Source organism: Etheostoma spectabile, chromosome 9 (assembly GCF_008692095.1).
Source record: "Etheostoma spectabile isolate EspeVRDwgs_2016 chromosome 9, UIUC_Espe_1.0, whole genome shotgun sequence".
NCBI lineage: Eukaryota > Metazoa > Chordata > Actinopteri > Perciformes > Percidae > Etheostoma > Etheostoma spectabile.
The window spans coordinates 19,750,569-19,763,741 of record NC_045741.1 but is presented as its reverse complement, the minus strand read 5'-3'; the positions used below and the strand labels follow the sequence as shown (position 1 = coordinate 19,763,741).

Below are 13,173 nucleotides of genomic sequence, written 5' to 3'. Positions count from 1 at the left end.
GGGGGAACTGAACACAAAAACAAAAGCACCAAAGGGGACCCAAAAATCCTGCTGTTACAGCTTAACTTCAATTTTCATAATCTGGTCATCAGTGTCATGTGGAGCAGGGGGTTTACTGGCATTAGAGTGTGATGAAAATATGAAAATATTAGAATTGAGGACTGCTTATGCCCACTGCAACTCTACAGTTTTCCAAGGGTAGAATTTTTTCTTTCTTTTTTCTCCAGCTTTTTTTAAAAATAGTTTGCACAGAGCAGTCTTAATGAAATGTATGCTTTTATGTTGCCTGAGTCAAGCAATTACTAGTGACAATTTATAGGGTGACTCAGTGCCAGGTGAAGGCAAAATTTACATCCTTGGCTGGAACATGAAGAAAAGTTGCTAATGAGGGCACTTTGTGACAAGAACTAAATTATGAAGCCAAAATGATAAAAATGGTGGACATGTAGGCAACTTGTTGCAAAGGCCACTTGCACAGAAGTGAAAAATCCAAAATTGTTTGTGTGATTATGCAAAGGCTTAGACAACAGAACAAATTAATTACCACATTACATTCAGTCAATGATTGAGACAGAAAACAACTGTGTATAATATTATGTTAATAAACTGCTGGTTAAATTTCCATGGCACAGATAGACTTTGAGGGACAGCAGTTACTAGTCAACACGAGGACACTGTCTGCGGTCCCGTCGCTGATCAGCTTAATGGGGATTTTATACGTTGTCTTGCAAAACAACTTCTCAAGTCTTGTATCCCAGCAAATCCAGGGGATCCTAAGCTCCTGAACCACTGCAATGTTTTTAATCACAAATCTTGGTATTTGGCATACAGTATGATCTATTCTATCTGAAAACTGTGGTAAAGTCTTTGCTATCCCATCTGAAAACTCTAGTAAGTAATTTCCCCCTATGATTGCCTTTCTCTGACTACAAAATGATCTATATGGTATATGGATTCTATTTTGGTGAAGATGACACAAAGGACTGGTAAGAGGGGAAAAAACAACACAAAATTTGCCTATAAATCACAATCTATCACATTTTACAATAGGACTTGAGTGGGAAAGGCTGGGCTGGGCTTGTGTGGGCTGGGTCAGACTGGGAGAACACTAAGCACTTACCAGGGCAGTTGCGATAGGACACATTCTGTGTTCGTGGTCCTACTCTTGTTGGGCATGGACCTTGAGAAGCAAAAAGATGGGGCTACAGAGATGCATGTTTGAAACTGCTTAGAGTAAAGGACCTGTTCGGAATTTCTGTTGATAGACTTTGCCAGAACGGAGAGTCCTTGGGTAGAAACTTATTTTTTTACAACATCAAGCCAGTCTTTCCTTGTTGCAAGGAGGCAAAAGACAATCATAACAGTGGGTGGACATGAGTGCACATTGAGGCTAATCCTACTATTGTGGTTTGAGGTAACACAGCAAGACATGGGATCAATACGTCACTTGACTATGAGTTGAGTGAAAACATTAAACAATACAAGCAGTTTAAGGGTAAATCTGTAGGATTTGGCCTTGCTCAATAAGGTGGACTAAAATACTCATTATTGCTTATTTCATTTTTGAGTACAGGTCCTCAAAGCCTCAGAGAGGTTGACCTTTACGTTGTAATGAGTTTCACAATCTAATGATATTCACTAATGCAACACTGAGGGAAACAGCTTGGACAGGTATACTGGCAATGAGCAATGTAGAAGAAATATGTTGAAAATAAAAAGTACTGTAGAATAAAGATGCATTTTATATATTTTTGTCTAAACTTCCATTTTGAGTTGATTCAAAAGTGAAACATCTAAAAACATCACTGTACAAAATACTAACATAAATGTACAAGAGCTGCCAAAAACTTACCACCACTCCCACTCTAATTATTGCAGTTCCACCTGATTAGTGATTCTGGCAATTCCTCTAAATCTTTGTCATTAATCAGTTAGTAAAGGTTATGTGGCGGAATTTCCTTCACAAATTGCAAATGAACATGGCTTAAAGGACAAATGGGGAATTTTTATTCAAAGGGCAATCTAAAGATTGTTTGGGAGCAATGAATATTTTAGCATCCAAGGAACAGACAAAATGTTAACACTATCTCTTTAGATGAAATATTATCTTGTTCACTTATGAGTGAAGCCATTCTGTTCCGTTACATAATGAAGCATCTGTTAACATATTTCAACACCTGTTGTATGGATGTATATTAAGCCATCAAGGGGAGCTGTGTTTTGCGTCTGATAGACTTGAGTAATGAAACACTCGCTTCCCATTATGGAGAGTCAGCATGACTTCCTCTAGCCTCCCTCTATTTTGCTACCTCATAACCAGACTCTTTGAATGGATGGAAACACGGTGAGCCTATCAATAATAAAGGCAGTACAGAAAGAAGACCATAGGGTTTTACAGGTCATATTTCATGAAAAGTTCATGGTGTGACACAGATAGAAGAAGAGACTGAGGAAAATGGTGCTGGAAGGTGTTGCAGACAAAGAGAAAAGACTGTCCGAACAAGGCAATAAGAAGAAATGAGACAGGGTATGGTATGAAACACAAAACAGAGAGGGGATAGAAGAGTATGGGAGTGTTAAGGGGAGGGGGAGTTTTCAATTCCTGGCAGAAGGGTCATACTTACTGTAGGGCACACACTCATACTGGACCTCCAGGTACTTGTAGGTCCCTGGACAGGGGTCAGGGAAGACATCAGAACCTGTGATCACAATGCACTGGGTCCGATTGTTGCATCTGACAAGGGGGAAACAAAGAGATGGAAACTAAATCAGCAACAATGAATAATGTGCCTAAATACATCTATGCTAGTCTTTTTTAAACAAAGAAAATAGTCACAGGAATTAAATGCATAACATGTTAAAACACAGTTGAGTGTGATAGTGGAGCACAGAAATGCAAAAGCATCTATTCTTGACTTTCTCGCAGGATGGGAAATATTCAAAATTCCCCAACAAAGAAATACTGTCGTTACCACATAGCATTGCTATTCAATGACCAACTCTATTGCTTTTCAGTCAGTGCTTGCCTATTAGGTCTTCTCCACTATGTGTATGATGCAAAAGAGGTCCTTTGTGCGCAGGGCTAATCTGTGTGTCTTTTTTAAGAGCTTGTATTATGTGTTTGAATGTGTTAAGGCCAATGAAAGATTCCACAAAAGACTTTGTCATAATGAAATGTTACCTGTCTAGTCAATAACTGGCCAGAAGTGTATTACATTGCTGGTATTCTGAATGAATCTTGCAGTTACACAGTTCTTTAATCACTAATAGTGTGTGTGTGTGTGTGTGTGTGTGTGTGTGTGTGTGTGTGTGAGTGTGAGTGTGAGTGTGTGTGTGAGTGTGTGTGTGTGTGTGTGTGTGTGTGTGTGTGGTAAATGTAACGACTCTCTTGCAATTGGAAATCTGTGAATAAAATAAAAAATGAAATTATGTTTGGTGGGGCGCATTTGGACAGGATAAACAATCTCTGTTTTACTCAAAAGTCCCAACTTATTGATTTGAGCTTGGTCCTTCTATGAATGGGTCTACATGCTGAGTGGCTAGATGAGGCTCTTGAATTTGCACCCAAAATGCCATCAAAGGTCTCATTAATGATTTCTACTGCAGCCTCCAATTCTTGAACCAAAAGATCAGAAATACCAAAATACTGATTAATGCATCTTTCCAAAAACATTTTTATATGATCAGAATGAGTTCTGTGCATAGCAAAATGTGCGCCACATTTTTTTACACATTAAGATCCAAGATTCCCTAAATGTAATTATGAGAAATCACATGGAGGTATTAAAGTATTATTAGCTATTGCATATACAGTATACATTTTGTTTTTCACCATTTCACCAGCCATGCAAAGCAGTGTCAAAAGGTTATTTCAGTCACGGCCTTTTACATCTGGAGAGCAGACATTCTAATTGAGCTTTTGGTGTGCTCTGAAGCCCGGGGAATGGCAGGTGACCGCCCTTTTGCTGTACTGAAATCATGATAATGACATCTATACCGCCAGCAAGCCATCTTTGCTACCGAGGGGACTTAAAATTCTATTGGCAACGTGAGGGGCCAGATCAATAACTCTGTTCTGCTGATTTAGCAGGGACCAGAGATAATATTTTCTTTCTTCTTATCACAGACCAGTGCGCCCATTTACAGTAGATCATTGGAAAATGTATTACTGGTTGCATTGTATTGTGCTTTAGCTTTGTTTTGGGCCGCTGAGGTAATCACCGCGCTGTGTCCAAATGTTATTAATATAATATTAGGTAGCGCAGTGGGACAGTGGAGAGTTGCTTACTGTCTGGATATATAGCATTGAAAAGATGCAGGTGGGGGAATTGTTTAGGTTTTAGATTAGGGAAAAAACACATTTTAGCTGCATACCAAGTAGCTGCAAGATTTTATAGTTTACAGCACAAAAACATTATTAAACAACTTAAACAAATGGTTCCTGTTTTGAATTTTTTCTAAAACAATAAATCACATTAACGGCAGAGTATGGCATTAGCCATTACTTTATTTCTTTTTTTCAAGCACAAAGATTTCTCTTCCTCTTGTGCTATTTCTCCATAGCATGTATGCCAATTAAAGTACTTCAGACACACTTTTTTTTCAAATACACTTAATAGAGAATCATTTTTCCCCCCACCGAAATAGATAAGAGTTTGTTTTTACTTTTGCCAATGTTGGAGCAGTGTTTTATATCACAGTGCCATAATGACACATATTTGGGTTTATATCTGTGTGTGTACATCTATGTTTAGTGGAGGTTGCAAAGAGCATTTCACTTTATTAATCACCTTCATGTGTGATTATAACAGCATATTGAAAAGATCCAAGATTCAACATTTCTTTATTATGTAGTACAAAATTACGTGCAAAGTTCACAGCTTAAAAAAGTGGAAAACTCAAGATATTAGTTATATGAATGAAAATAATGCTTATATGGGTGTGCAGAGCATGTAGAGTGATAAATATGAATATACCAAGTCTAAAAATACAGTTGGGAAAATAGTATAAATATCCATATTTAAAAATAAATCGCAGCATATTGTATTTGTTTTCATTTAAATGAATTACTTTGTTTTTGGAATTAAAACACGTACCTCATGCTGGGCCCATAATACGCTGCTTGTTTTTGTGGGTAATATTTCATGATCTGCAGCACTTTCCATATATTATATGGTCACTTTGATGAGTCTGTCCCCTTGCTCATGCATAAGCATATCATGCAGGAGCAATATATATTACAGTGCTTTATCTAACAGATTCCAATGAGACCAGGACATGACTGCCTGGTTTATATTAGGCATATGAAACAGAATGATATCAAAAATAAAATTCATGACACTAATGAGACATAGACCTGCCATCGTATCTCAGGCAAATGTATTTAACAACAGGACATAAGCACTGGGGAAAAAAACACCTCATATTTCTTTTGAAACAATGTTGACATAAGTGTTGATAGCTCTCTCTGATATATTGCCCTAATTTTGGAGCAGTGGAGCAGGAGCGCCCTGATCTATGGGATTGTGTGACTGATTCCTTCTCATCTGTGAAACCTTAGGCATCTCCTGAGACCAATTGAAAAAGCCCTAATGACTTCTTCCATGCATAGTCCTAGCCCTCAATTTGAGAGAGAGCATGTAATTGAAATTCCTCCCATAGAAAGTTCAGTATTTGGGCCTGCCAGAGCACAGGTCTCAAAGTACACACTAATTAAATACATGTAAAATATGATATCTCTGACTATCTTTTGATAGTCTGAGGCTATATAGTAATTAATCATGTACATAATGAATATTAAGTCAAAGGAAGCTTTTCTCCACTTTCCTCCAGAGTGAAACATTCTATCTCTATAAATACCTTGACTGCTTAACAGAATTTTACTGAAGAAAAAGTGGAAAGAGTGCTAATTTATTTTATCTTGTAATGCAATAGAAAGAATAATTAGCCAGTTGGAAAGGGGATCCATATAAAGTAATGAGGCAAGTTGCCTTTTTTAGGAGCGACATTACACAGTTGTGTGGGAATGTATCTGTATTGGCTAATATCAATAAAATATTTGGTTATTTTTACAAACGGGTACAACTATGTTTAACTCATCTGTGGTATGAAATGGTAAAGGGTTGTCCAGTTTAAAAAGCAACAAAAACAGCTATGGTTTCCAGAACTCTACACTTTGAATTTAACTAGAGTTTCACATTCCAAATTGGCTAAAATCCTAAAGCTATTTGTATCCGTCAATTACTTTAAGATTCATTTATTTAAAAAATAAACAACAGTCAGATTTTTCAGTTTCAAAAATAGTGTAGTTTTTTTTTAAATTTTAAATAAGGGCAGGATGGAGCTACTTTATGCTCTGATTGCCTCCATTTCCTCTACCAGCCAGTTAATCACGCTGAAGTATCCCAAATGTAATCCCATCACATCTCTGACCTTTTGGGAAAGGCAGATATCAGTACAATTAGAGTGTCACAGAAAATGCTTCTTAGATTTGATGCAAATCTCCTTTAAAAATGAGCACTCCCTGCTGACAGAGGAAAGGGGTGCGATAAGATGCCAACAAGGTGTAAGTGATAGCACTCCTGATACCATGAATCCACAATGCAATTTAACCTCTTCCACTGCCATCATAAAGCATGTCAGAGGAATAATTGGACATGAAGATAATGTGCTAAATGAATAATAAATTGACTTTAGTAGAATTCAACAAACTCTATTTCCACTAACAAATTTAATAAAAGCCGTTACCATAGCCTAAAGCCTGCCTTAACCATAAAAGACTGTAATCTGTTTTTTACTAATGCATGTCCAAGAACGAATACAATGTCAATGTTATTTTTTAAATGCTGCAGAGTACAGATCAGCTATGCTTGGACAGACAAACCTGTGTACATTTAAACTTGAAATATCTTTAATTTACAATTACTCTATATGCATCCCCCCCTACATTCAACAAAAATGAACAAATGAACATTATTTAGTGAAGCAGCCACACTGATGGGTATTAAATTATCACAAATATATTGTTATCACCAGATATGTCAGGTACAAGATATGTTTGAGGAATCTGAATTTAAAAACAGCGTCACCAGTTTTTAGATCTCATATATGTATTATATTTCTGTAAAATGCTATATATATGGGTAAGAATAAATATGAATCTATTGAATTTTTAAACAAAACTTAATATCCTTTAGAAGGCAATAGGCTTGGTCTACCAAGGCAAAGGTTGGTACTTTACAAAAGAAATCCCTGAGAATAGTGTAGTCTTGTCTTTATACCTTTGAAAGCACTGCTTTTAAATTGAACTAGTACAGACAGTCATGGGGATCTCTCATGATGTGACACGTCATGCACTGCTCATGTGGCACGGCCAGTTTAGACTCCTTAATTTCTGAATCCTTAAATTGTTTTGCCCCCATTGCTCAATTTGCTTTCCCTCAACACTCCATAGCGTTCAGGAAGCCTAAGCAGCCATTTCTAATTCAGAATATAAAAAAATAGCATCAGCAGAGAAACAATTGACGTGTAACTGGAGGAGAAAAGCGACATGAGTGAGGAGAGCACATTACAGAAAAGGCACAATCTACTTCCTGATGCTCCCAGTTTGAATTTCAATCAAATTAGTGTCTCTTAAACTCAAAGTGACCCGTCTAGCTCCATTTCATCTGAAATGCTGATGAGGTTCATGGCACAATTATCAAGGCTGACATCTTTCTCAAGAGGCAAGCCTGTTGATAGCAGACAGGCCATTGAAAAATTAAATCATTTCCAGGGCCACAAAATGACAGCGAAAGAAATAATCTGCTGCAAACAGGACACACAAAAACACACAAATGCTGGATGTATAATCACCTCCAATATCAGTATATTTAGACCATTTCCTTAAGGGGTGGCCCAATAGTGTTTCAGGAAATAGGTTGTTATAAATTAACCATTAGCCTCCTGCTTTCAACTTCAGGTCTGACCCAATATCCGGATAAGACATCCCAGAAACTTGTAATTACTGTCATATGCTTGTGTTTATGCTATATTTACTGGAGCTACCAATGGTGCTCAACGGGGGGATTCCAGGCTCTTACAGACTCAGGAGGAAGGCTGTCTGACTCACATCCGTCCGTCTCACCTATTGATTTTTAAAGCAACAAAAGGTACATTGCCATGCACTAAAGTCAATGGAAATACTATTGTGACATTTTGCAGGTCTAAATGTGACCTTTAGAAGACGGCAGAATGCAATGCTACCACACCCACGCATACAGCTACAAGGCTTAAAAACTAAAGTTTTATTGTCCTGGAGTTGCCATGTCAGATTTCAGATCAAGAACCTAAAAAAGGCTGGATACTAATGATCCCTGTGCAACCGGACAGAGCTTGGGCAGTTTAGCAAAGAAGAATGAAGAAGACTTGACTAAAGCTGACATGGAGACTCAAGACTGTAATTGCTGCTAAAGGTGCATCCCTTAGGAGGGAAAGCTTATGCAAACACATATTTTACGTTTTTATACTTTTAATTAATTCAGATCAATTTGTAGAGATCTGTTTTCACTTTGACATGAAAGAATCATTTTATGTTGATCAGACATTAAAAAAAAAATAAGCCAAATCAAATCAAATTAGAACACAATCAAACATGAAAAAGGGGGGTGAATACTTTAGACAAATACTGTATGGGACCTTTTAATAAGACAGGCAGGATCGAAGACATTTAAATAATGATTTTAGATGTTTGATTCATCTGAAATTCAAGGTTTTAAAAGGGTATTACTTCAAACATTGGTGAAATAAATTGCATCTCATATAGGCCAACAATATTAATACTATTAATATTGTTAAATATGGGTGGGACATATGGTTAAAAAAATGTCATGATACATGTTTTGTATTAGGATATTGACTTATATCATGACATATAAAATTGTTTGGAAACTTAAACGACTTTATGCATAGAAATAACCACACAGAAGTGTCTGTTTTGGGCAAATCCAGTCAATTAAATATCTGACAAATCTGGGTAAATTATCACATTGATGCAAAAATATAATATGATCATAAAGCAGTCCTGCACATTGCCTTTGCCCACAATGGTCTAGTACATCCAGAATTGTTCAAATGATAGCGACGATGCTATGGCAAATATGGTATGACTGTTCACAATATACTGTCATGATGCCCAACTCTATTGTCACATTAATTTATCATGCTATTAAATACTTATCGGTAAGCCTAACAAAATCTATTTCCCCACATTTTAATAAGTGAAAAAGTGTTTTATTTATATTATTTCATAGCAATTATTGTTGGCATTTGTATTTGCTGCTATAAGCAGCTGTTTGGCTAATGACAGCCACTGATGACAGTTGATACACTTTTAAATCTGGCACATCATCGCCAACATAGTCTTGAGTAGAGAGCAGTTTCGTGGCTTATGAACTCATGTACACCCCAAGCTGAATCTGGATCTTTATGAAATCTTAATCTGCTGCGCTTTAAATAAACACTAACTCTGTAGAGGAAGACCAAGGCAGTGTGCTGTCAGGCGGCAGCAATGGAGCTCCTCGGAGAGCCTTGCAAGCAGTCCTGTCACTGATATAAATAGTGTGAGCAGCATCATTTACTCTCCAGAACTGCCTCACATTTATTGACAATTCCATGCTAATATTGCTGGTTCATTTTAACATTATAAATCACATGTTAACAACTCTATTAACTTAATGTTTTAAAAAATCTGCCACATTCAAGCTGATCATTACAAAATAAAAACCTTTAACTACCAAAGGGTGATGATCATTTGAAATGATAGTTATTAACTTACTAGCTGTCCTCTAATCCCACCACTAATGAATTTTGCATTGTCTATTATAGAGCTATCTGCTTTGATCTTTCTTGTCAATGATGTGCTCTTTACAAAACCCATGATCCACATGCACGGCAGGGCGCAGCCATGTTATGTTACAGCAATCGATGACCTTGTTATCGAATACTTACGATGAAGCTCATTAGTCAAGGACAAATCAATAGATGTAAGCCACTTATTCATACTGCATATCTTAATATGTTCTTTTTGTGACAATGATTGGTCAAGATGTGTCACTGTCATTCTTACTACTCCTCAAGCTACTGTGATAAGGAGTGGTGGTCAGAATTACATCAATGGCAGGTAAGCACCAGATGGTTACTAGTACATGTACAACTAAATGTATTACACAGTATTAGTCAAATGCAATTTAAATTACAGTTTTAATCTAGAAGATGTCACCTGTGGTAAGAATGTGTTGTGGTTGCAATCGTCATTATAATCAGTGCAGATGACGAAATGTAATTATTAAGAAATAAATTCCTGAAGAACATTAAAAAACCTTACTGGATATTATTATCAATTCATTAATTATTTCAAACTGTACTGCCATGCAGTTTCACATCTGCTGGGGAGGTGTCCACATGAAAAATTCCTGTACAGATTATCACCCACTTAAGTCAACTAATTGCTTGCAGCTGAATGTTCTAATTGAGCCACAACCATCCTAAGGCTATTTTTATAAAATCATTGTGCTCATGAATATAATATGCCAGCCAGATATATAAACAACTTGGAGTGCCAACAGGATCTATCAAACTCAGTGAAGCCTCATTCCAATTCTCCACACTTCAGGATCACGTTAATTTCGGATGTTTAAAAAGTGAGCACAGTTTTCCACCCAAGTGCTAATGTGATTTTTCCCCACACACTTAAATTAGTAGGACAGGCTAATTAGGGCAACAAATAATTTTATCTCTTCAATCCTTTCTTAGTGGACTGTACAGGAGGAAATACTTTTTTTCTCCTTACATAATGTGTGCACTGGGTTGCCTCACATATGGGAATTTTCAGCTGGGTTAGCCTCAGCAGCAGACCCTGAGTTTTGAATTGTGGAGAAGTGAAGAGCTCAGACCTTGAGACAAACATTACATTCCAAACCAGCACAAAAAAAGTTGACCACATTTCTCGTTTGAGGATAATTATTTTTGGCAGTAGAGGCATTACATTTGCTTCCTATTTAGTCTATTTCTGTAAATAAATGGACAAGAGATGATGAAAAAAAATCACTAATTAGTCCCATATGCAATCTTGGACATTTGTCAAGCTGTCCTAGAATCTATTTCCATGACAGTGGACCGTTTTAAATTTCTGCACTGATTCCACAAACACTGCTTTTATGATATAGACCACATAACATATGTTTATATTATATATGTAAAATATCTAACATCTATAAGTTAACATAACACTTACACTTACCTATGCTTATTCAAGCTGATTTATATATGTATACTTGACAGTCACTACACTTTATATCTTTGACTTTATATTTTTGATATTTTATACTGTTATATTTTATACTGTTATATTCTTATATTTTTTGTGTCAACACTGCAAAGGGATTGCTTTAATCTCGTTGCACAAGTACCGTGTACTTGTGTATAATGACAATAAAGGCATTCTATTCTATTCTATTCTATAAATAATCACATTAATCTCATATTTGGTTATATATCGCACAAAAACGTTTACACTAACAAAGAAATTATCTATGTATGCAACTTTATGTAAATATCTGCCAATCACGTTGTTTTTTTTATCAGTAGATGTCTTTTGGATTTCTTTCTGCGGTATCAGATGTGAACTCTTGTGAGGTACTTTTTTGTTTGATTTTTTTAACCCGCACGTCTGACATTTGTATCACAAGACGTTTTCTTGGAACACACATATTTCTCTCTTTACTCTGAGTACAATAGCTCAGCAGTTACTGAAATGCTAAAAACACATTTAAAATAACATCTGAACTACGGCCTCTGGCACTCTCAGGATATGTATATGAGGAATGAACCAGAGCTGGTGGAGTGCGTTTCGACAAGACTGTTTTGGATTGTTGTGAGGTGGCTCCTGCTGGGTCAGTACTTGTGTTTCAGTGGACTGTTTTTGTATGAGCAAGGCTGAGGGCAGCGTAATACACAGGGCCACAAGCGGAGAGCAGGCAGGTTGCAGCCTTTCAAGACAGACAATGCGAGTCAGCTATCTGACTTCATCAAACAGGGCTTGACAATAAACCCCCTGAATACAAGGGCTCTACTGTTTTATTTCATTATTTTTTTAATTTCCCAAGGCGGCTTGCCAGAGTTGCTGACGGTCTCATACCATCCAATTTCTCTCTCTGTGGCATTCATATGTCATTCCATCCTGTACACTGCACCAGCTCACATGGCATCCCTATATGACCACTGGTCTCATGTATACGGTGTTACCAGTAGAACCCAACTGAGTTGCATGTGTGCCATGCACCTCCGTGGGTTTGTTTTCCGCAATAAATCATCAGTCTTTGCACATGGATGATAGCTACAGAGACCGAGGCTTTAAAATGTGGAACATCTCTGTGGTCTTTGGCAATGATCAATCTCTAAATCAGGCCTTCCCCTAATCTGACCAACAGGATTTACCAAAGGTTAAGTATCTTAAAGTTAAGGAAATGCCAGTAGCGGAAGAAGTATTCAGATTTTTACTTAAGTAAAAGCTAAAAACAGGATAAAAGTACTCAATCAAGTACTGCAATCAACATTTTACTTAAGTCAAAGTACAGAAGTGTTATCAACATTATCATCAAATATAAAAGTAATAATGTGCAAATTTAAAAAAAAGTATTACATCATATTACATATTTAATTAATGTTTTAACATGTAAGCAGTACTACAACTAATGTTGTATTCTGTCAAGCCAGAGCAAGCTTATTGTTATTATATTATACACTGCAGGGTCATTTAATCTTTAACAGTGCAATGTATTTTATAAAATGATCCAATGCTTTGTAAGTAAAATCTAAATACAAAAAAAGAACTATAGCTTTTAAGATGTAGGTATGACACTGCATCTGGAATCCAAATATTTGAAGTTATAGAAGCTATAGCAGACTGCCACCTATTCTTTCCACTTTTTGTATCAAAAGCCAGAAGGTACGTGCAGCTTACACACTGCCATTAGTTTCTGGTGGCCAAATTTGAGAGTATGGTTGCTGTATTATAATGATTTATGATACCAAAAATATTTTAGACACACATATTTAGCACAAACTTTTTTTTTCCCCTTTGTAACACACACACACACACACACACACACACACACACACACACACACACACACA

The 13,173-nt window shown here is 36.6% G+C and overlaps 1 protein-coding gene across 50 annotated transcripts in view; it reads right to left on the bottom strand.

Annotated features, from left to right (window-relative positions):
- adgrl2a (adhesion G protein-coupled receptor L2a) overlaps positions 1 to 13,173 on the bottom strand; it is a 91,420-nt gene that overhangs the window by 41,632 nt on the left and 36,615 nt on the right. For 38 of the 50 annotated variants that reach the window (XM_032525494.1, XM_032525448.1, XM_032525450.1 and 35 more), the window contains exons 4-5: positions 2,625 to 2,734; positions 1,121 to 1,180 (exon numbers count right to left, since the gene is read on the bottom strand). In XM_032525494.1, the coding sequence (XP_032381385.1) occupies positions 1,121 to 1,180; positions 2,625 to 2,734 (170 nt within the window). The remainder of the gene's footprint in view (positions 1 to 1,120; positions 1,181 to 2,624; positions 2,735 to 13,173) is intronic. The other 12 variants (XM_032525451.1, XM_032525495.1, XM_032525492.1 and 9 more) reach the window with 1 other exon arrangement.